General features: G+C 31.8%; 1 protein-coding gene across 1 annotated transcript in view; it reads right to left on the reverse strand.

Moving 5' to 3' along the window:
• LOC127711578 (serine/threonine-protein phosphatase 6 regulatory ankyrin repeat subunit B-like) overlaps positions 1-25,835 on the reverse strand; it is a 45,073-nt gene that overhangs the window by 8,011 nt on the left and 11,227 nt on the right. Inside the window, exons 4-6 of the mRNA XM_052217666.1 lie at positions 10,779-10,839; positions 8,812-8,909; positions 3,100-3,126 (exon numbers count right to left, since the gene is read on the reverse strand). Of these exons, the coding sequence (XP_052073626.1) occupies positions 3,100-3,126; positions 8,812-8,909; positions 10,779-10,839 (186 nt within the window). The remainder of the gene's footprint in view (positions 1-3,099; positions 3,127-8,811; positions 8,910-10,778; positions 10,840-25,835) is intronic.

The raw sequence follows: 25,835 nt of genomic DNA on the forward strand, positions 1-25,835 counted from the left end.
AAACTTGTTTTGCTTGCTTGAAAAATATTCGTATACAATTGATAGATATAGTATAAGCTGGACTGAATTTATAATCATTCATTAAATTATTTTCAAATAATTTAAGAAATATTGTCGCATGAAAATCTTTCGCCTCGGAAAAAGTTAATTTTGGAAAATAAAATCCAAAATCTCTCTATCGTTCCTTTTTTTGGTATAACGAGTCTAAATTTGTTGTAGTCATAATAGAAATGTTCTTATAAAATATACCCACTCTAATATTTGATTCTGAATTACCCAGTCTAGGACTTACCAAAAATACTACATTTCAATTCTTAATATAAGTTTAGAACAACGATATCATTTACCAAAACAGGCATTGTTTCGGGACAAACTAGGTGTACTATACGTTATACGGGTTGGAAATATAAAGAGAGGCACATTAAATGAAAGGGAAATATTAAAAAAAGACAGAATTTCAGACAACATTATTTCAAACAGCATTTTTTTTTATCCCGAACAAAATGCCCGATAAACATTTTAAGTAAAATATGGAGACCGTATCAAATGAAATTCATCTGATTATTTTACTATCTTGTGCACACTTTGTACAGTTCATTACAATTATAATAAATGAGGAACATATCAAATAATTTGCCTTATTACTTGTAGTTTATTCAGGCACGTTCTAAGGAACACAAAATAGGAATCTTAAATTCCTTTAAAGTATTGTTTTGCAAGATCCATGTCAAATAACCAATATCGGCCCGTCTTGCACACCTTACTATCATACCATTAAGCAAATACAATTATCATATTGATTAAGGATAGGGGAAACAATCCTCACCTCGATGAATGAAAGTTAACTTTCGAAATGTCGGACGGAAATGGATACTTTGCAATGATCCTTAAATTTTATAATTTCTTGACACATGTTTTATTCAAACCATAGTTGCTAGAAACATCGAATATCAATGTGAGACACATATTCAGTACGCGCATATGAACAAAACAAAAGCAGAATAAGAGAGACAGTGGCTTCATTAATGTTCCTTGCCTCAAAGTCACAATGCGACCTTCAACGTGAAGCAAATACTGTCACATAATTGTTAATGTATGACGGCCTCTGGCACCAGTTTGAGTGGAATTTTTAACTAGAGGACAATTGGGCTAATATCAGCAAATTATATATTATATCGGTAAAGAAAGAGCTCTTTTCAAGTATTGGGATACACATATACGTACTACTTGGTTAAGATGCCTCTTTCTTTTGCAGATAATATTTTATTCCAGCAAATTTATGTTTTTTAGACACCTTATCAACATTTAAGTAAACTTTAGCTGATAATGATCTCATTTGCAATTATTTACGCTTATTTCATAATATACGAGTACCTGCCAGGTTTGAACGTGCGTGTAAGTTTTTGTTTTACTCTTATCACTCTGTCATGTCTCTTTTCGTTTCAAAGTGTGTATGGTGAAACTTAAAAGTCTATTTTTGTTGCATAATATTGTCACTGTGCGACATGTATAAATACGTTACCACGTCCTTTTGGAGTAGGAATATTAAATCCGATGCCCTCTGTAGAAGTTAGCCTTGCTATCTTAACGTTTACCTTAGATGTATAAACTCATAGATGAAGCTAAACACTGACTTCAAAGGTTCTATGTGCGTTGTAATGGATTTCACACTTATCTGATAATGACATGAACAAGTTGGTCATTGAGATGCCGATTGACAATCTAGACAATAGAAAACTGGCAATCGAAAGCTACTTAGCAGTTAAACGTGCTAAAAATTAGAAATAAATAAAATCAAAATATATATTTTAGAATGACTTGGTTATGAAAACATAATGTTCTTGTATGTAAAACAATATAACAAATTATTCTCGAAAAGAAATTAATAAATGCAGATATCTTTTTTTTTAAGCCAGAACTAATGTTTTCATCATACTTACATATTTACATTTTTAATTTTATATCTTTTATCACAATTTAACTTTATTTAAACAATGTATGTTAACTATTATAAACAAGTCTATCGAAAATATGATTAATAGAAAACATAGAAAAAGTTGAATATATGCTCCATAAAATTTATTCACCATGCTTTACATGGAATGTTTTGGTAGTACACTAAAACTCTTTACTTAAACTAATTTAATATTATATATAAAATATAAAATTATTATAATTTAGCCATAGATGTGTAAAATACATCTATGATTTAGTAACTAACTTATTCGTAAAAATATAAAAATGATTTAAAAAGACAATTTCTCTTCTAAAACTGTAGAAAATCTGATGAAATAAAGAAAAGAATATACTTTCTTATTATTTTTTTCCCAAATTCGACGCAGTTCGACACCTTAATGAAGCATATCAAAGAGAAGGTGTATTTTAGAAGTTCAACAACGTGCTATTCCCATTTTCAGGAACTAACAGGAACATAGTTTTTATAAAATTTAAAGATACAAGCCTTAAAAAAACAAATTTAGTTCAATATTTTACTTGTAAAATGCGCAATTTCTGACCGATTTCATCCATTTTTTCACCATTTTATTTGTCTGTCCAGTGCGCTAAAAATAGACATACCCTCACAACAGAAGGGACATAACTCGAGAAGACAATTAAGAAAATGTATTCTGCTGTACTGGTCAATACAGATCAACAGATAACAGATGTAGCTAGAGTTACTTGATTGAGGACAACACACATGAAACATCAAAGACAGTCAATTTGGTCATGGTTCTTTTCATCGAACAATAGAGAACAGTAGGGAAATTTTGACGAGCTTTATCTATGGGTATATACATCTATGCGTTAACTAACCCTATCAGGATTACTTTGCTTGATTTAAGAGATCCTTATATGGCCTATTGCTAGGCTCAATTTCTGCACTTATCCAACATACGATCATACTACTGTTATTCAGTGGCATTTTAAACTTTATCTCTTTCGACCCAATTGCAGAACCTGTTTTTTGTGTCAATGATTATAAGTTTGTAGTCAATAATTGCCTATTGGCGTTAAGTTAGTAATACTCAATCAAACATTGTACAAAATTCTCACATACTTAATTGACAGATTGATAACTGCTAAAAAAAAGTCACTTACCAATTAATGAAAAATTTTCGTCTGTATCTGAAAGAAATTTGAAACTATTGAAAATAAGAGTTTCTTTTTAGGATAAGACCATACTGAAAGGTTTTTGTATCCACCATAGTCACACTTTTGGTAATAACTTTAACTCAGAGGGAAAAAATCAAATCAAAATTGCAAACATGCTTCGAAATCCCCGAATTGATATAGTTCTGCAATTTATCAGACAAGAGTGCACACGCTGGAATGTCTCGCACTCGTTATTAAACATTTGAAAATACTTTTTTTGTAAAGTTCACGTGAAATTCATGTGTAAGTTTCACATGAGATTGATTTTAATCTTAATTCACGTGAAATTCATATGAACATTTCAACGTCAGTTTCATGTTTTAAGCTCGTTTGAGGTGTATCTCATGTTAACTTTTTCACGTAAATTTCATGTGAGATTCATGTGAAATTCACGAGAGCAAATTTTGCCTGTGTATGTAGTTATAAATGATTTAAGTTAGATCGGCTATCTGATCCTTATTTAAAAAGGCGTAGATAGCTGAGTTTTTCCTTTTAGGGGCATACGATACAGGTTTAATCCCTTGGTGTTTTTTTTACGAACAGTTGCAAACAAGCTATTTTTAAAATTAGTCAATTTGAATATATAACAAAAAATATACCTTCATGTGATAAGTTTAGCGATAAATTTGGTCGAGATTTTAAACATTTACCTAAAATTGCGGTTTCTTGGACATTTCTATCGTTTGAAACACAATTTGGTAAAAAGATTTGAAATATCTTCTTTACAAAAATATGCTCTTTATGTGTGTTACAATACTTTGGAACAAATAATCTCCATACAGTATCAACTGTCATTTTGAAATAGAGGGTCCATGTACTCATTTTCAAGCTAATGATTGAAATCACTCGAAAATGCATCTTTTCCCGATATGTTGCAGTTTGACGTCGCGAAAAATAACGTTTTACGTTAGCAACGACCTTACCTCCCCTGTCGCTGTATCGTAATCCCTACCTCCACCGTAACTGTATCGTATGCCCTTCAGTCGTACATTATTTCATAAAAAAGGAATTAGATAGCACTTTTTTTTAGTCTTGAATTCATATAGTTCTGTTATTACTCAGTGGTAATAATCAATGTAATCATAAATATTCTATTTTGATTTCATATAATAAACCATAATTAAGCAATAAAAAATATACTTCATTTTATTTCCGAAATAATCACCACTAGTATTTCTCTAGAAACACAGTTATACATTCCGAGGAACTCTTTCGATGTGTTTGTTACATGTTTAGAATTTAACACTGGCAAAAATAACTTTCGAGGGGAGTGTTTAAAAACATGAGTTTAACTGAAATTATACAATCTTATGTAATGATAATGTCAAGATTATTACGCGCTAATGTCAGAGACGATTCATTACGCTTAAAAAACTGAAAATAAAGCTTAGAATTTTAAAACAACCAATATTAAGTAATTACAAAATGTAACATTTATTAGTTTCAGGTTGCACTTTGTAAATACAGCTGTTTCGCAAACCACGCCTCTTTTGGGGAGATATATAATATTCATAGATATGTTAATTTGTTAACGTACTGGTTCCCAGATATGATCTCTGTGTTTCATCTCATAGAGACATCACTTGGGAATGTAACCAGAATAGAAAAACATGGTAGGGCCTAGATTTTAATTCTTAGGAGGTCCAAAAATGGAGGTAAGGGTAGTATAGAATTGTAGTATAAGTTTAAACTCTTAGAAGTTCAGGGCATATAAATGTTGAAAATATGCCGCACAGCCATATATTTTGACCTTTGAATAAAATAGTAGTGCATATAAACTTTCCGTTCTGGGATATTATTTTTCACGAAACTTCATAGTAAAAGTGTCACAGTTTTAGCCGCAAAGGGAGTTCCTATCGGAAATTGCATTGTCTATATTTACAAAATTGCACCTTAATAGGGTTAAAAAATAGAACATACACAATTTCACAAAATCTGGTTTATCTCAGAGATTTTAAAGAATTTAACTCAAATAAGAAGTTTTATAAGTATTTCATGAAGATTGAGAAAATCCTGGGCCTTAACTATGATGACTCAGCAAAAATTCACAGTTTACAGTATGGATGGTTAACTTAAAGCCCTGAATTCAAAATAAATTCATACTATATGCATATTTGTAATTTAAATTGTTTAGAAGTGCCTTTATTTACTCTTCGCAGTCATGCAACTCATTGATCCTTCCTAAATATTTTTGGTGGGGTGTATTTGTCCTGTCGATAACCCAAAAGTAAGCCGTAACACCTAAATGTGCTTTTTTGTAACCGCGGCATAAAAAAGTACAAGCTAGAATTACAAAACGACCTCAATAAAACTTAAATTAGTGTGTTCTTTCCTAAATATGTACTAAATATTCCACATTGCTAGACACAGGAAAAAAAAAAAGGAAATGTGAGGCCCCAGGAGCAAAAAAACAGAGAAAAATGCCTACCCCATGGTCATAAAACAGATAATTTAACTTGTAAATGCTATGATTTTATTATTTTAAAGGTCTTTTGTAAAGAAAACAATAACTGTGATAGGAAGTTATACAAAAATCAGATGTAAGCAGTCATTTTTATCAAACTTTTAGTGAATTTATGCACCAGACTGATATTTTCATAAACACAACTTTTGTAAATATGGCTTTGTTTAAACACTTCTAGTTCATATATAAACTAACTTATGTTAGATATATGGTTAGGGATGATACTGTTGTGACAAGAATTCTAAACTGACCATTTGAGGCAGAAATTGTGAACTTTCATTGACAAATAGGCATACAGTAAAATGTGGACTGGAGACACAGGCAGAATTGGATATTTTTTATAATCTTGAATGTTGGAATGATTCACTACTAAACATTACATTAATAATATTCTAAAATGCTTTCAATTTGTTATCAGAATAGTTTCAAACAGGTTTTAGACAGTTCATGTCAGAAAACATGTACATAGCGTAAGCTGGCAATAATTAAAGTCTTGTTTTCAAATTCTTTAAAAATTGAAACAGGGGTAGGGGTATAAAATGTACTGTAAAAGGAAACTTAGAGTATATGCAGTGATTTCTTTAAGGCTATAATTCTGATAAATAAGTATTGTTGTGAGAAAAAGTGTTTTAAGAGAGTTTTCTATTTGAATAAATGTTGGTATAGGTTGCTCTTTGTAAATACAGCTGTTTCTCAAACCACGCCTCTTTTTGGGAGATATATAATATTCATAGATATGTTAATTTGTTAACGTACTGGTTCCCAGATATGATCTCTGTGTTTCATCTCATAGAGAAATCACTTGGGAATGTAACCAGAATAGAAAAACATGGTAGGGCCTAGATTTTAATTCTTAAGAGGTCCAAAAATGGAGGTAAGGATAGTATAGAATTTTAGTATAAGTTTAAACGCTTAGAAGTTCAGGGCATATACATGTTGAAAATATGCCGCACAGCCCTATATTTTGACCTTTGAATAAAATAGTAGTGCATATAAACTTTCCGTTCTGGGAAATTATTTTTCACGAAACTTCATAGTAAAAGTGTCACAGTTTTAGCCGCAAAGGGAGTTCCTATGGGAAATTGCTTTGTCTATATTTACAGAATTGCAACCTTCAACAATATATCAGACTATTATGTTTAGAATTTAACTAGTTTTGATCTGAAACGGTCAATTTGATCTAGTCAGGTCTTAAAACACTGAACAATAAAGCACAGAATCATATTCAGTCTATTAGATAACTTTCAGACTGGTAAACATGGTAAATTCAGTACTGTTCAGAAAATATGTCTGCAGTCAATTAAGAGCATTCCAGTCTATGTTCAGACTATTTAATAGTTTTTATAATTGTAAACATAAACACCATACTTAAATGTCCGAAAAGCTATTTAGTAGTACTGAATAGACTTCAATGGAGTTGTCTGAATGGTACTGAATTTACCGCAGTGAATAAAGACTGAAAATTTTCGAAAAAAATGACCATGACTTAATAATTCATTGTTCAGCCTTTTCAGACGATGTTAAGATTAAGATGTTTGTTGCAGACAAATTTCTTTGGCTAGTGCTAGGAAGTTAGTTTTGCTTTATGGTGTGTTATCGATTTATATGATGTAATCTATGTATAACTTGGAAATTATTTATTCATAGATATTTTCATTTTTCAATGCTATCATTTAAGTTTGCTAATCAATGATTCCAGAACTTTGTGCAATCATCCAATCATTCTGAAATCTAATGCATTGATATTATATTTTGACTGATATGTGCTTAATTCAGACGTTTAGTTGCGCAAACTTCTTCTAAGGTTGCAATTCCAATAAAAAAATCATTCTGATCTAGCGATCATACAAAAAATGTTTGCAATAAACATGCCCAATTCTTGCAATTTATGCCTGTCGTTTGTCTTAATGATATATCACTTAACTGTTTTATATGATGTCATTCAATTACAACGTTAGTTTCAAGGAATCAATATGCATAGGCTTTTGACTCTTGGTAGTAGTTGTTTCATTTGCACGAAAACAAGAAGAACAAATGCACTGTCTTGCTAAGAATAACCCAACCCTATTAGTAAAAGAAAACAGGAAGTTGTTATCTTACTGATCTGGAAAAAGACTATGAAAATTTACAACTCATTACTGAGAAGCAGCGGCGAAAAATACTAAAGGGATGGTCAAACTTAAAAAAGTCGAAAACTAACTTACAATGTCATAGCAAAAAACGAAAAACTACCAAAAGACAAACAACAGTCTACAAAACACCATAGAAAACTAAAGACTGAGCAACACGATTCCCACCAAAGCACTCTGCAAGGAAAAGTAGATCCTTCTCCACACGTGGCACCGTTGTGTTGTTTGTTCAAGTAGAAACCCGGCGATAAGTCCTATCCTGTAGAATATTGTACCTACTGGGAAATATATACTCCATATGAAGGTGCTGCTGGAATGTTGCTACATATAAACTGATCATAGATAATAAGCTTAAAATGTTCTACAATAGACTCATTAGTGATGCTCGAATCAAAATAGGTAAAAAGACCAAGTAAAGTACAATTGTGAGTTTTTGCCTAATCCAGCTAAAGTAATCCATTTCTGGGGTAGCAAATCCTTAGTATTTCGAAATATTTAAAGATTGTAAACAGCTAATTTATGATTTTTACCATCTCAGTCATAATGCTCACCCAAAATAAGTGAACAGGCTCCAATTAGAAAGTTGAAATTTTCTCTTTTGTCGTAAAATTTAGTTTTCAACCGATATTAATTGTCAGTTTAGATGCAAGCTTAGGTATGAGGCTGACTGAACTGTATATATTGTATCCTTTATAGGGAAAAGATGCATTCAACATAATCTCCAAACCTTGAATCATTAAGTGAGATAACATCATCTTTATAGCAGAACTGGTAGTTCAAAAAAATAAAACTACCTTCTTTTCATTCTTCCTTAAAAGTTCCTGTATAATGTCTGCTTCATTAGAATAAAGGATCAAGCAGGTAAGAAGTGACGCAAAAACGTTGACTTCATATAAAGTCATTCTGTTTAGCAGTTCCTAGAAAAAAAATATGGAAAAATTTACTAAATCAAATAGCAAACGAACGGACGGAGAAATCGAATTTAATGCAGAGTTGGATAAAACAATTTATTTTGAATCTTTTTATTACTCATTAAAATATCATTTATATGCCATTTAAATATACCTGATTTGCTTTTTCTATTCTTTTTTCTACTCCAGAAATAGATAGAAAGTATCCCTGACACTGACACTGCCACAATAACCCCAGTTATTAAAGCAGCACTAAAATTAAATAAAATAGAGAATATATAAATTATAGTATTAAAGATTAACAAGAACTTTTAAGGATAACCTGGTAGTCGACTGACGATTTCAGTAATTTGAATTTTTTGTACATTTGTTCTTATGATCATTTTTGCTTTTAACAGTTTATCTCTTCCTTGTTTCAGGCTACGACAAGGCCAAACAAAACCTCTCAGACATATTTCATTGAGCTTGTAGATCTTGTCAAGATGATAATTTTTTATATATATAGTTTCATTCTTTCTGCTGTTCATTCATTTATTTTCGTGGGAAGCAATTTTTGTAGATTTGGAAAAATAGTAAATATAAGATTTTGTAGTTTTGTAAACAAGCCTATAGAAATGTTGTAACTTGATGAACATTTGCATTCTTGGTTTCCCTATACACACAAAATCAACGAAAATTGTTGCCCCACGAATTTTAATAAATCCTCGTTTCTTTTGTTTGCTAGACCGCCGAGGTTGATTTAGCTAGAACAGCACATGAGAAACTTTAGCTATAACATGGGATCTACAACAACGCTTGTTTAAATCTAAGGTGAAGATGAATACCGTTTCATGCAGAAATACAAAAAACGGCCGAAGGATGAAAATTAAATGAAGACACAAATTGAGTATATCTAAAATCCAAAACTCTGCATAGCTAACACGGCAAATGACAAAGCCAAAACCGATTCGCTCTGGGATTTTGCCATCACTAGTAAACTGATTTTGATCTGAACTGTTCTTTAAAGACTGAAAACTAAATTATTAACTTTAAGTCATTTTCAGTCTTTCAGTTCATTTTCAAACTTCTGTACTGTTCAGACGATTGGCTTGCAATGAATAAAGATATGTTCAGACTGTTCAGTAGCTATTTACATGTGCACATCAACATCATGCTGATATATCTAGGGAAAAACTGTTGGGCAGTACTGAATTGGATGCAAGCGAATGGACTGAACAGTTCTGAATTTACCACAATGGATTAAATTTCGCAGATGTTTGGTGATCCCATGTCAGTTTTTTTTTTCCCAATGAGAGAAACTTAGCTAAAGTAACATGGTCATATCAACAATGGAGAACAGAAAATAATAGGATTTGAATCGCGATTACTAATGCCAAAGATCAGTATAAAGCGCATACTAGACATATATCATTTCCAAGCCTGAAAATGTGTGGAGCTGTACTGGCAACTAGAAAAAGACCGAATTTTAGTGGAGGTAATGGACTATACATTTAAGCGTGTTGTAGACATAGTCAATTTGATGAAAACTAGGCACAGATTCAACAATAATGTTATGAATTCGGCAGAAGTGTTGCCACAAGGGTACAGAAACGCAAACAATAACCGAGCCGTCCAAATGGTTGTAAATGGAAAGTGAAGTCAATGTTAGTCACTTGACAACAATAATTACATCTCCAAACGATTTAAAAAAGAATTCACTATGGAAATACGGACCTGAAATCTTTTTAATTCAATAGACCAGTGGCATATACGGGAAGATTTTATTTTGGGATTTACCATCTTTAACGAATTACCGTACGCGATAGATCATATATGCATTACATTTTCATCTAAGTTCAAGCAGATAATTGCACAGATTGTGGTTTAAATTCGATAGTAACTGAAAATAATTTCAACATATTTGAACCTAGTGCGAGTAACTGGCAGTATAATGCGTATCGCCAAAATAAAAAAGTAATATGTTTATCAACATAGCTTGACAGAGATACATAGGCGAAATATATGTGTGGTAATATATGTGTGATGCCTTAATTAACAGATGCAATGTAAACATGATACTTGAGCTAAAAATTAAGATAACATTTAAAAGGTAAACTAAGTCGTCAATAAAATAAAACTTACATTTCAGCTTCTGATAATCTTCTATTACTTGTTGGAACATTTGGTTTCTCAGTACTTATGTCTGAAATCAAATTAAATAAATGAATAAACTAATGTTGTTTTTCGTTTTTCTTTTTTTTTTTTATCTATTTGCCCCCGGTCCCGTCTGCACTTATGATTTAACTGACATAAATATTTGACACATATGGTGCTCTATATTTTATACACAACTGCCCTTGTTGGCAACAGGATACTCAAACTTGGATTGTAATGCCCATAATTCTTTTATAGATGTACTATTATACTCAATGCATTTGTATGCATATCAGAAAGTAGGTTTTAAATGGCCATATCGGTTTTGTCAGTCATCTGTCAAATAAGACTGTGTTGGATAAATATTTACCGACTAAAATAGTGAGTTTGATTAGTTATAAGATAATTAGATGGGATAATGTAACGTTTAAGAAATATTTGAATTACAAACAAAAAAGCCACATAAACATTTACCTCTCAAGATCTAGTTTTAGAAAAAAATGAAATACCGAAATTGGCAATTATCAGCAAGGATGGGTACTTGCCGAATCACCCATGCGCAGTACTTCTCTATTTCCTCTTTTCCATCCTCAGATCAGTTTACTTAGTAGTATAGATCATTGGCAGTTGCATTGTCATCAAAGTAACATAAACAGGAACAAAAACCAGGTTAAAGCTGGTGCTCCGTAAGAACTAATTGACGTTAAACACATTTCACAGAGGAGGATAGAAATAATTTTCCCGTGGGTTTCCTTGGAAACCTGACACCCAAATGCCTACACTTATAACTAGGTAAAACTCGATTAAAACCGTTTGTAGAGGGTCTCAAAATCATCAAATCCAGCAAGCAAAGTTTCAAAGCATTTCTTCTTTTAGTTTCAAAATTAATTTTTCTCTCTGTCATTGATGTTTTCTTTTTTTATTGTAAACACTTATGAATATTTTGCAGAGGACATTCCTGGTGATACACTAGTCCTGCTTAGAGCATAATTCGTATGCCGTAAGCCATGTGATTTTTTTAGAAAAGAAGATGACAATATGATGTTTTATAGTGTTTCAAAAATATGTGCCACCAATGATGCTATTTGTGCCGCTAAATCTACATTTAATTATGAAAGCCTGAATCGTTCTCTCGATTATCCATCCTATAAAGTTTCAAAGCACTCCACCTTGTTATTTCAGAAAATCTTATACATTCCCTGATGAAAAATGAAAATGAAAATGCACACCTGAAAATCAATTCATACAATGATAGTGTTGACCTTTTACATATTGTATTTGAGCAACGAAACTAGTCACCAAAAGTTGATCTTTATCCCTTAATGCATGAACTAAAGTCTAAATCAGGTGAAACAAGTCAAACACACATGCATTGTAATCATTCTTATAGTAACAAAAATACAGATATCCAATTACTGATGACAAAAACATACACGCTTAGATCATGTAGACCATGTCATCTTTGCTTTTCTAATTATGATTACGATTGAATCATTGGTCTAAAACCTTTAAGAAAAGGTCTCACTACAAGTATAACACAAATATAAACATTATCAATGATCAATTGAAATACGTGTATCTCCAAGGTCATACGAATGCGGTTGAAATATGTATCCATTTCAATCAGAGGTAGTTTACCTATTACCGATAGTAAATAAGGAACTGACTGCGTTCGGTTGATTGATGTTTGCTTACGTGACGTAGTCTTGCAGTCATTTCAATTTTTGACATGTCAATTAAAATAAAGGTATGTAGGATACGGGAAAAACTTTCACTTGCAAAACTCAACCTTATGACTATTCAGGGAGTTGCTGCAAGGAATCATTAACATGCAGTGAACGTGATATTATTCTCACATAATTCATCATGTTAAGCGTTTCAATACGACCATACCTGGCTGCATTTTTTAACAGTCGACATAGTTATACAGACATTACACATAAGCAAGAGTAAAATTGCTGATAGGGAGCATACAAACTACAAATATACTTTTGTTTGTGCCACCAACATGACCAATGGTGCTATTTGTGCCGCTAAATCAACATTTGTTTTTTGCATTTTGGTCGGGTTGTTGTCTCTTTGACATATTCCCCATTTCCATTTCAAATTTATTCTATACATCAGTCCATCCTAAGAAATGGACCTTATCACAAAGACTTACCATTATTGAAACATGGATATGAGCATTTCAAATAAACCTTTGACAGACAGATATGTACATTGAACAATCATTATAAACATCAACTGCATTTGATCTTTTTATATTAGTACCTGAGGTGGCGTCAGTAGCCGAGTGATCTACGAAATTCAACTACAGTGTCCGATAGCTTGACAATTATGAGATTGTGATTGTGTACCTCGTTTGTTGGAGGGTTTCGACTCCGATTATAACATGTATAATTGACTAGGATTGCCAGTTTTCCTGCCGAAGGTTGTGGATCTCTTCAGGTACTCCAGTTTTCACAACCGATTAAAATTGACTGTCATAATACAGCCAAGTGAACCTACACACCAACAATCAATATAGTACCTGAGAAATTGACTAAATCACAAACATATGAATATGTATTGAAAGTCGTTAAGATCAATGTCAAACTAAAGGCTATGTCATTAAATAAACTTATCAATGATCTATAAAAAATAATAGATCGAAAGAATCCTGTCAGACAAACATAATCATCAACGCGACAAAACTGATTGCATTTCCGTGCTAAGTAAACCACCACTCTTCATTAAAAGTATCCGAAAAAAGTAAGGACGTGTCAGGCTAAGCATACGCTACAATTTATCACTGCTAAGCTGTGTTGATCAAATATGGAGTCGTTCTGATTAGAAGTGTTTGATAAATGTGAGGAAAAACTTAAGTTAGTCAATATATTTTGACAAAATCAAGGTATAAGAAAACAGCTAGTATTTATAAAACAGGGCCATGTATCACTGTTAAACTGTTTGCCAATCATGAAGAGATTCTGTTTAGAGTTTTCCGATGGGATATGTTTCATGCTTGTAGGTATAGCTAAAAGGGTATAACAAAAACTCCAAGGTAAATTTAAAAAGGGGAAAATGCATAAACACTTACAAAATAAAACGTGAGACTATCAACAAACAGAACGACGATAAAACAAACATCATAGTCCTGACTTCGTACAGGTCTTTTCTGAAGAAAAATAGTGGGTTAATCCTTATAGTTAGCCACACCTCCAACGTGTATAGCCGTTCTTTATAGTTCCGTTACATTTACAAAAATAGATGAGCAACCCAAACAGACCAATTCTTTCGATTATCAATATTTCATTAACAGAAAATTTACAGAAATTACCATATAATTGATATTTTATTTCAACACATGGTTCTCACTACTTGGTTTTGCGATAGCCTCTGCGACGAACCGTCGATCAACAATGGCATTTAGTCAACAGCGAAAATGGTCTCATTTAGAAAAATGAGTGTTTACCAATAAAATATGAAAACGAGTTCACAGACAAAGGTTACAATTATAAAGGCTGTGAACAAGTTTGCTTTATTAAATTTATCTAAACAAAAATATTAAATGTAAATGTAATTGAAAAAAAAACTAGACTAAAAACTCCCAAAAAAACATATATCAGTAAAACCATAGAAAATGAGACAAACAACTATTAGCAAAACTTTGCCTCAGATGCTAAATCTTAATTGTAACACATGTCCAAGAATCATAAACTTTAAAAAAGGTTTGACTATCTTGCCAAATATTCATTACTTACTTTTTGTACCTCATTCATGACTTACTTTTTGTACCTCATTCATGACTATTAAATTGAATATGCTTAAAAATGATTCTTACGGATTCTATTTGACAGTTACTGTGCCAATCGTCTGCTATCGATCAGTCAATAAATTATATGAACAAATCGGCACCTAAAATTGGAACAGAATTAAACTCTTATTTTAAAAGAACTCCGTTATACTTGCATGCGATGAACGACGACCTCGACGAAGACACCTTGACCAAATAATTTGTGTTCAACTTTGTCGAAATAACAAATGAAAACAAAAATACATAAATGACATTTAACGCATAATCCGATTTTTTTCATTATTGGTACTAAATCAATACTCTTGTTATCTCAGTTTTTATAATTTATTTACTTATTGATATTAATATTGTGGTCACATTGATTATCATCTACACATTTCTACACTGTATGGGATATTTGTACTGTGTGTACCTCATTATACGAAAGGAAATCACCTACCATCTATATGGAAATTTTTTTTTTTCATTGTTTAGGACACCAAGATTTCTAAATGTTCTTCTTTATATTAAAAATCATGTTAATTTTGCAATCATTCGGTGCAGTGCCTCTGGATGAGGTTGTGTCTCATAAAATGTAAATAATATAAGTTAGAGAAAAGATACCCAAACTTTAGTTTGCGCTGGTTAAGAGTGCAGTTATTTGTTTATTTTAATGGAGTTCAAGAACCATCATTAGATATTAGCACTTTACATACATCAGGATGAGTTTGGTTTTGAAATGATATAATAATTATAAGAGATGAGTAACAAAAAGATTGGTAGCATTGTTAAAGGATGTCCATAATTTCTTTTTATTTTGTAGAATTCCATTTTAAAGCCACTTATTGGTTTTTTTTTCATACAATATAATTAATAGAAGAGTAAAGATATTCAAACCTTTGTTTGTGTTAAATGAAAGTTATATTACTGTGTTTTATTAAAATGGAAACGAAATACCGTCATTGCTCTTTAGTTCTTTTTGAACATCTGAATGGGCTCTTTCTCATTAAAGATGTTGCATATAACAGAAAAAAATTAACATGATTATAGTCCAATTTTTTGCAAATGCCTATATTTGTAATCAGTTATTTTGAATGACTCTGGATGAGGTGTTTTTTTTTTATATAAAAAGTGAATTGTATAAGAATAAAGATACTTTAAGTTGTGTTTATGATGATTAATAGTATGATGATTTCTTTATTTCAATATAAATCATGAAATTTCATTTGGTATTAATAATTTGTTAACATAAGAAGGGTTGTTTTTCATTGAAAATAAAAGAAAAGATACTATTTGTTTTCGTGTTTTTTTTATATGCCCATATTTTGTCCATTTATCTAAATTGATGTCCAATCAATAATTATAAATGCCTTTGGGTGACTGATTCTTTATAAAATGTGAACAATATAAGGATTGACGGGTCGAAGCAATCTCGTCAAATATGCAATATTTGGTGTTTCTCTATATTTCAATCATATTTTGGTTTTTACGTCCTCCGTTACCCAAGTCGACATTTTGTCACATATTGACTTTATACCGTTTGTTCATCTATACATGAACTTTTGAGTGACGTATAAGTTATGTCTGTAATTATTAGATGAAAGGTAGTAGAAGTCGTTTAATATTTTATTAATTTCATGCAATTTTTAGTATGCAGGTCCTTCGTAACCTATGAACCCGGCATTGTGTCATATATTGACTATGAACCTTGTTCCTCTATCTAAATGTATAAGCTTTTGAAAAACAGGTGTAATGAGGGGAAGAAGGATCGTATCCGTCCCTTTAACAATTCATTTTTTGGTATTCAAGGATGTCGTAAGAGAAGGAATTTCTGTTTGTGTGGAAACCGAGAAAAAATACGTTTTAAATCGTTAATGATCTTTTAAATTGTTTTGCCCTTGCACGAGATATTGATGTATTGTTCTAAATTGTAAAAAGGGCTTTTTTGTTTCCTTTTAGTCATTAGTGAATAGCTGATTGTTTGAATTTTCACGTTTGGTTGGTGAATGACCTTCTGAAGTACAAGTACACGAAGATAACATTTATAACGGAGATAAATGTGAAGTTTGAAATGTTATGTCTACCTTATTTTAACGTTGTGACATAATTAAAGAGTGACAGACGCTCAAACAGAATAATGTGTCACGGTTTAGTAACATACATGTATCTTCTTGCATTCGGTTGTGATAACGAGATGGTCCATTAAAACGAGACGTCGCGTGCCAACATGCAGAGTTTATTTATATCAAGTTTAGTATCATGCTTGCAATGTTTGCCATTGAACGTGATCCGTGATCGTCATCATCATTGATTTCCACTCTTTCATTTGTTCATATATTCCTCGTTGTACGCGTAGACAATTGCAGTTGTTTCTCCTTCCTCTTTGAATTATTGGTATAGAAATATTTAAATTTCGGTGGTTCTGTTTTGTTTGCATAACGTGCTATTTTTTTTTTTTTTTAGTAACCTAACTTGCAAAAACCATGAAAACGACATAGTAAAAAATATAATTCCATTTCTTTTCATACGATTGAAATGGTCGTTCATCTTCGAAACATGGAAGCCTGATTGGTTGATTGATTGGTTAGTTGGTTGACTTACCGACCGATTAAACACATGGGAATAGGTCTCTTTCAACAAGCAAAAAAGAAAGAAATGAGATCTTGTACCCCCTACCGAAATATGCATGATTGGTTGATTGATTGGTTTGTTAGTTGACTGATTAAACACATGGAACCAGTCCTCTAGAAACATGTGCAAACGAAAATTAGAGCATAGATCTCCTGTTTAAACTCATGGGACTGTGCCTCTAGGAACAAGTGAAAACGGTATTCAGAGCAAATATCCCCTGTTTAAACATATTGGAACGGGCCTTTAGGAACATGCAAACCCGGATTTGAGAGCCTATATCCCATGTTTAAACGAATGGGACCGAGCCTCTGGGAACAAGCTGAAGAAAGACAGGGCCTGGATCTCTTTTTTGGTCCGTGCAACATGCTTATTTGTATTTAAATTGTGATATTTCTAGGAACATGCAAGGATGTAAATACCCCTTCAAAAATGTCCTTGCATCTTCCTTTATACATGATTTTTTTTGTAAGGTCCCCCCGGGATTTTTGTATGATTTATTTATTGTGTGCATTTTTTAATGGAAATCAGACCTCCCTTGTATGGTTCTTTAGTTTTGTTTAATTATATGGGTACATTTATTATTGTATTTGAATGGGTGAAAACCCATCCATCTTTAATTTTAGGTAGAATGCGCTGAAGCTGGTGTGATTGTGACTGCACGAAGTTGATATGCACAAAAAGAAAAAAATATTTTCAGATGACGCGTACCATTTCGACAAAATTTTCCAGTTATGACATGTCGCGACTTTATTTATTATTTGTTTTTGTTATTCTTTGTTTGTCGATATCTATAACTCTTTCTGAAAATAAGCGATAGTGAATGCTAAAACTTAGAACAGGACCTTGATCGTTTACCTTGACCTCATCTTCTAAGTTAAGACTCAAGAACCTCAAACAAAAAGACTCTAGGTTTATACGGCTTACGGTTTATGAGTTACAAAAAACATAACGACCAGTTTTATTGGTAAAGGTAGATAACTCCTATAAGATGTCACTGGATCACTTTGATCCAAATCAGCCAAAAATTCCTGATGATGTAACGAACAATTAAGAAAAATAATTTTGTCGCTATCTTTCTTTTTTTGGTAACGGGGGTGATACATGAACAAAACATAGCAGATTTTTAGAGAGATAACTCTTAAAGATAAAAGTCATTGGCTAAACACAAAGGCAGGTTAATGCTGTTCTACGGTAAATTGAATATTTATTCATAAAAAAATCATTAGAATTTGAAATTATATTGAATTTTTTCTCAAGAAAATTTCATACCCAGAACTAATTTTGATCATCCCTCTTATAATCCAAACTTTTAATTTCGTCTGTCTCAGAACCGCCCACATAGTTACCCTAGGTAACGGGCGACATTCAAAGATGGCGCGTGAACCTCCAACTTCACGAGCCCGGCACACCCCAAAGAACTACACTAATGTATGAAAATAAAATTGTATTTGGTTGATATGCTATCTTTCATTTAACAGATGTTTCTTTCTTAAAATATGCCTTTTTGTAAAAAAATATAACAGAAGTGAGATACAATCCAACCATGCCTACAGCAAAAACCAACTTCCATGTCAATTTTAAAAGTGTTGGGTTCATTTTAAAAACAAGAAACAGCAATCTCGGTATTAATGAGCTTTTCAAGAATGAATATGTCAAGTTTTAAAGAGATCAATAAATATTAACGGTGTGCGCCACCAATGCCATCTTTATAAATAAATGATACGCAAGTCCTTTCACGGCGACATGTAAACATTGAAATGATTCAGATTCGAGTATTCTCCTTTACGGTGTCAAAGTTCCGGGAAGAAATAAACGACATTTTGATAGTTTTTGACTTGAAATGGACACATTAAAGATTTAAAACAATGTTATTTTTATCATTTTTAAACTTGAATGAGTTAATGAATCTTAAAAGAATCACGGAAAGGAATTTATTGGTGTATAAACTGGACCAATTCACTCACAAACAAATAGATTTCGACGGACTTTTATGATATGTTAGTGAGTGACTTATAAACCAATAAATTATTATTCTCTGCAATTGGAGAAAATGAAATTAATTTCCCAACCCGTAACCACTATCACGCGGAAATTGTATATATTTGTCATTGAATTGGTCTGGCGCATGAAGATATATTTTGGTTACCGCCAAAAAATGGATTCCTTGAAATTTGCTTTCTGATAAAAATTAAACTACAAATATATCTTATTATCATTCAATTGAATGTTTTGTGTTTATTGTGTAATTCAACGACGAACGCGAAGTGAAAATAATTATTTTTAACGTCGAGCTGGTTACTGTTTTCATGGCCGCCATCTTGCTGACATTGGTTACAAAACGTAGTTCCGTCAACGTCGTCTATCGAAAAATAAATAACTTCAAGAGCAACTACCGGAAGCCCTCTCGACCAATCATATAAACGTATTCCCTAATATGCGAATCATATACGAATTATATAAAGTTAACTTGTTTGCTTACTTAACTTCAAATCTCATAGGGTTTTTACGACTTTAAGATGACGAACGGCAATCAAATCTTTCTAAAACAAAATTTGTCTCCTGTCTCCTGATAAGAAAAGAACGTATCAAGCCGATTCTATCAAATTAAACGTGTTTCATGAGAAAAATTACTCTGTTCAGACAGACCTGATAAAGTCTTTGAAAATGATCTTTTTTAAATAGTTCACTGAAATTAGTATGGATCAAAAAGATGTCACATGTGTTAATGCATCTTTGTAGAGATAATATCTGCTTTAAGCTATAATTTCTCTATATTCATTTGTTAAACAGGCATCATTCATTCATTGCAGTCTCTTCAGTGTAAAACATGTTAAATCAATAAATTTGAAAACAAATCCATTGGTCGAGGATTTAAACCAGCAAAAAGTATAATACTAGGTAAATAAGTACTTATTTTCTATTGTTATAGAAAAAAAATAAAATAAGAGGTGAAACTATTTGTTTACTCAATAAAGTGGTATGTATGTGAAACAAAGCCTTTACTTCTTGAGTTCATTATGAGGATTCATAAATCATCAAAAACATAATGTCTGTTTAAAAAGTTACATATGATGTGAACATTTCTTTTTAATGTGTTGACATCACAAGAATGAAGAGTACAGTCCTTTCCTCTGATTTTATACTTTCATTATTTGTCTTCAATGTTCCAGAGTCAGTTTGAACATGTAATTCTTCATTTTGTTGTCATACTGCAAATTGCTTCATTCCAAAGTTCACATGTTACATGGAAAGGATTACTTCTTATTGAGCACTGTTATAGTTTTGTTATATATATCCTCATACTTTTATCTTTAAAACATTCATTTCACTTTCTTTTCATGCATAGATAAAAATTATCCCAATATATGGTTAAAAATGGTCTGTCAATTTCCTTGTGTGAGTTGATCTTCAAATGACACAAGTGCTTACTCTTTTTCTCTGATTTCTTTTTCCAATTTCAGTTTCTAAAAACTATTATAACACCATTGCTTCCAAGTCATCTTAATACTGAAGAAAATTATGAAAACAGTTAGTGGCAATTTAAAAGTTATTGGTATTCATGTTATGATACAAATAGAAAATTTCAGTTTAAATATTGTGTTCCTAAATCGTTATGCAATTAAAGTAAACTTGAAAAAGTTCTGCATTGATTTAAAATGAACTTTCAATTGATGAGTTTTCTGTAAACTACAATAAAAGTTTAAATACAGCTTACTTTAACTGATATTTACCAATCACAATGCTTTACCAATATGTTACTATTAATTATGACTTTATCAATATTGACTGAATGTAACTCAATACATCAAAAAAGTTATCCAGACCCTCATCTACACCTAACACATGAGGGTCTGGATGGTGTTTACAGAATAGATAATAATTATGAATGGGAAAAAAGCGCAGAATAAAGGGCAAAAAAAATAAAGAAAAAATGCAGTAATAAGAAAAGAGAATAATGAGGTGTTAAAACATAGAGAATAATGGGCAAAATAGATAAAGAATAGATAAAATGATATATAAAAACAATAAAGAAATAAAGGGCCCCAATCATGATTCATAAATTATAACATTATTGCATTGTGTAGACCTCTTGTTTGATGTTTTAAAAAACCTACATGCCATTTTAATGTGTGCATGGTATAAATCCATCTGCAAAAGAAGTTACAATAATTTCTTTTTTTTTTGAGGTGCTAATATATATATATAAATATATATATATACATATAGTAATCTTTATTGCAAAAAGTAAAACCATGACGGCTTACAATGCAAACATAATATACACAAGAAACATACAATACATGAAAAAAGTGGTAAACAAGTCATGTTAATATTGATATTATATATATATATATATATATAAGTATATAGATAATTGACCAATGTGGACCTTATTTTCGCAATTCAATGAATTGCTTTATATAGCCTACAACACTAGACAAAATATCTTTATTGGGATCTAAAATAGTTTTAAGTTAAGAGTTTGAGTCAAGCTGGTTAAAATTAGGATAATGGGTTTTAATTGCATTTATAAGGGGATTTCTAATATTACTCTTTGATTTGGCAATGAAGTAAAAATGTTCCTCATCATCAAAAATTTTACAAACTTTACAAGCTCTGTGATCTCTTTGAATTTTTTTATATCGACCTATTTCAATTTCCAAGTTATGGTCACTTACCCGAAATTTTGTTAAAAGCTGACAACTATTAAAATTGTGTAAATTGTGCAAGTAGTCTTCCAGTTTAGTTCATTTTTAAGTTTACTATAAACATGATAAAGGTAACGTTTTGAACTGTTATCGATATTTGAAAGTTTACTGAAAGGTTTCAAACTAAATTTTATAGACACCAGATTGGTAATAAAGAAAAATAAGATTTATTTAAATTGTTTTAAGTGATGCTTGTCAAAATGTGAAAAGATCTACACAAAGAAACATACAGGTACATATTTTTATAGTTAATCAATATAACAAATAAACATCAATCTAATGACTATAAACAGAATAAATGAATAAGGAAGAAATGTTTAAAAACAAAAAGGGATGATTAAAAATGAAAATATGATTATCACATTTAAAACCATCACAAAAATGAATGAAAAATTGTTTTTTTTTTAATTATGACCATGATAATGAATAATAGTTCTAACATATTTTAACATCGCATGTGCCTGCCTATGCAATTTTATTCAATGCAGGCAAGCCATTTGTATGATTGCACACACAGTGCCATGTATGCACATCTTTTTTAATTTTGTTCTTTTTTAAGTTTTTTAATATGTTATACCTTGGAATACACATCTAGTAAGGAAACAATTTTGCATGTTGAATCAGAGCAATCTGAAGATTCATGCTCAAAATATACTTAATAGATCTTAATAGGTCAAGTGTTTGCCTCCAACATAAAATTTAAATCATGGGATGCATATCAGGCGAATTAAAGGGGGAGCGGACGGGCATGGTGCGCGGACTTTTAACAAATTCATCTCCTTACGTTGCATTGCTGGTGGCCATCATAGGCCTGTTATTTAAAAATCTTGGACCCGCATCTATGCATGGCTGGTCATTCTGTCTGCAAAATGTCGACATAAAGTTACGTAGGCGATGGTCAATGAAGAAAGGATTGTTTACAAGCGAATAAAATGGTGTTGACTTGGATAAATTATTCAAAGGAAGTTTGTCTATACAGACTGCCCTAGTCATGTTGACAGCGAAACGTGTAACAAATTAGCCCCCTAAAGTAAACAATACATCTTTATTTACATTCAATCGAGACTCAATCATTAATGAAATGAATATCGACGAACATCGGCAGTAGAAAACTAAAATGATTTTAAACAAACTTACCACAAAATATAACAAACATCCTTCTATATTAACTGATTAACTTGTTTTTGTTGGACGGTTGACACTGATTTCTACCATGACAATGTGCCCGATCAGCTGTTCGTGACAAACTCAAACCTGACGTCGACGAAACGATCTAGCCAATCATTATCTCATAGTTTAGAAACTAACGTCACATTTAGATTCCGATGCATTCATTGAAAAAAATGTAAAGTGCATTAACCTGCCTGCGCAGGGTTAGTTTCAAAAGCGCAATAACTGTTTGGTGTCATATCCAAAACATCCAAGGGACATCTTGAGAATAGGCGGAAGAAGAACAAAAAAAAAACAGAAGAAATTTAATAGGTCTTTCCACGGAAAAGTGGAAAGACCTAATAAAAGAATAAATTTTACCTTTGATAATTCAATCACTTCATTTTCTTTTTGTTTAAGGCTCGATTGTTTTTCTTTGATTCTGGATATTCGACGTGAGTGGGGATTTTAAATATTTGGAATCATTTCATAAGATAACAAAGATAAATTGAAAGAGTTGGTCCTGCTTTGTTTCATAAAAGGGAATGGGCAATGCAGAAACAAGTATCTTGTCTTAGAGCGGACAAATCGTACTTTATAAAAACTTGCTCGGATTCAAACAAAAAATTCTCTAAAACTGACATTATCACGATGCTTGGTTTCTTGAATCACAACATATTTGATTCTTTTGGATGATGTGTTTTTCAACGAACAATCGGCATTATCATGGGAACCAACTGTGCTACTCTTCTTGTCGACTTGTTTTATTCATATGAGGCTGACTACCTTGAACGCATCTATCCTATCGAATTTGAGATAACGGATTCAACAGAAACAGTAAAGGTCTGTCTCATATCTAATGTATCTTGACTTAATCTAGAAATTGACAATGAGGGTCGCTTAAACACAAAACGTAACGACCAAAGAGATGATTTCAGCATCCCATTTGCCAACTTTCCATTTCCTTGTAACATTCCAGCAGCACCTGCATACGGAGTATATATTTCCCAGTTGATATGATATTTCAGGTCTTGTATTTCCTACAATGATTTCCTTGATAGAAGGTTGCTGCTCGCAAGGAATTTATTAAACCAAGAGTTCATAGAGGTGAATCATTCTTTCTTAAATTCTACTGTCGCGATCACGAGTTGGTTGACCGTTACGGAATATCTGTTTAACAGATGACGACGAATATGTTCCAATTGTTGTAACTACAACACTGCACCCTAATTAGACTTATCATCAAAATCTCCGGGTTTGTAATTACCTGATCAGCGGGTGCCGCATGTTGAACAGGATCTGCTTAACCTTCCTGAGCACCTGAGATCACCCCCAGTTTTTGGTGGTGTTCGTGTTGCTCAGTCTTCAATGTTCTATGTTGTGTTTTGTGTCCTGTCTTTTGTCTGTTAATTTTTTTTCCTTCTTAGCCTTGACGTTGTCAGTTTATTTTATATGTATGAGTCTGATCAGTAGCCCCTTATAAATATAATATATATATTTATCATATACTTAGAGTAAATAACTTATAATTTTTACAATATGATAATAGCACTAAATTTATGTGAATTCTATAATTTCCGAAATGGTACTTAGCGGGCAGATATGAAAAAATATCAACTGTTTCCGGTTATAATCGCATGCCTTTCCGCAACGTTATCGCATGGTTTTCCTGCGTCACTAGGCAAATTCCGGGAAATACAGCTCAGTGGTACGTTTTCAGTGAAAAACATAACAAAATAGGGTACAAAACAAATATTCGGAAACAGGAAAATATATTACTAGTATATAAAATGCAAAACAAATGATACAATAAATGCATTTTTGAAAATTTTAAAATTAGTTCTGTCTGTATTTCTTCAGCTGATGTATATGATAAAAAGATCCTTACATGTCATTTTTCATTATGTTTTATTGATTTTTTATCGTCAATATAAAAAAATATCATACTTTAGTTTTTCTCCTCTGTTGAGCCATATGATAGAAATATTTCATATCGGATGTATTACATTCGGCGTCCGCCGTCCGTAAAAATTCAAATTTTTAACTTCTACTTGAGAACCACATAAAGGATCGATATACTGAACTATTTTCTCCATTGTTGTAGCATATGACAAAAAGATAATACATCTGATATGAAAAAAAGCCATGTTATAATCTGATAATATCGATCCACAATTATCATTATTTGCTTGACGAAATGATGACTTGAACGTGATAAGGTACTTATCTCTAAAACAGTAACACATAAAACTGCTAGTAGTGTAGTGCGAGTGTTGCATATTGTCTAACGCAGACATATTCCTCTTTAATTTATTTTTTAAGAAATTGATGTTCATGTCTGATATCTGATAATATATGTTAAATAAGTTACTTTTTTACACTCAAGAGGAAACTAGAAAATTACAAATTGTATTGACACCTAGTGTTGACAACCGTATGCTGACATTTAGATGTTGTTTTTTTTTTTGTCATGTTTGTGTCATTATGATGTTGTTATCTCATATATATATATATATATATATACTTCCTTCCACACTACAAATGACTTGCTTTCTTAATGGGCGGGGGTAAGTGTAATCGCATTGTAGTCTCGTTGACATGAACCCAACATCTCCTTTCTTTTACCTGCACATGGTTTTTTTATTTTTGCTGGGGAAATTTGGCCATTGAGATGCAATTTTGTCGACATTTACCCTCTTTCTCCCTGTATTAATCATACGTCTTGCTTTTAGCTTATCACTAAGATGCGTTTTCATTGAGATATATGCAACATCTCCTTTT

The sequence above is a fragment of the Mytilus californianus genome, unplaced genomic scaffold, assembly GCF_021869535.1.
Source record: "Mytilus californianus isolate M0D057914Y unplaced genomic scaffold, xbMytCali1.0.p SCAF_8, whole genome shotgun sequence".
Lineage (NCBI taxonomy): Eukaryota > Metazoa > Mollusca > Bivalvia > Mytilida > Mytilidae > Mytilus > Mytilus californianus.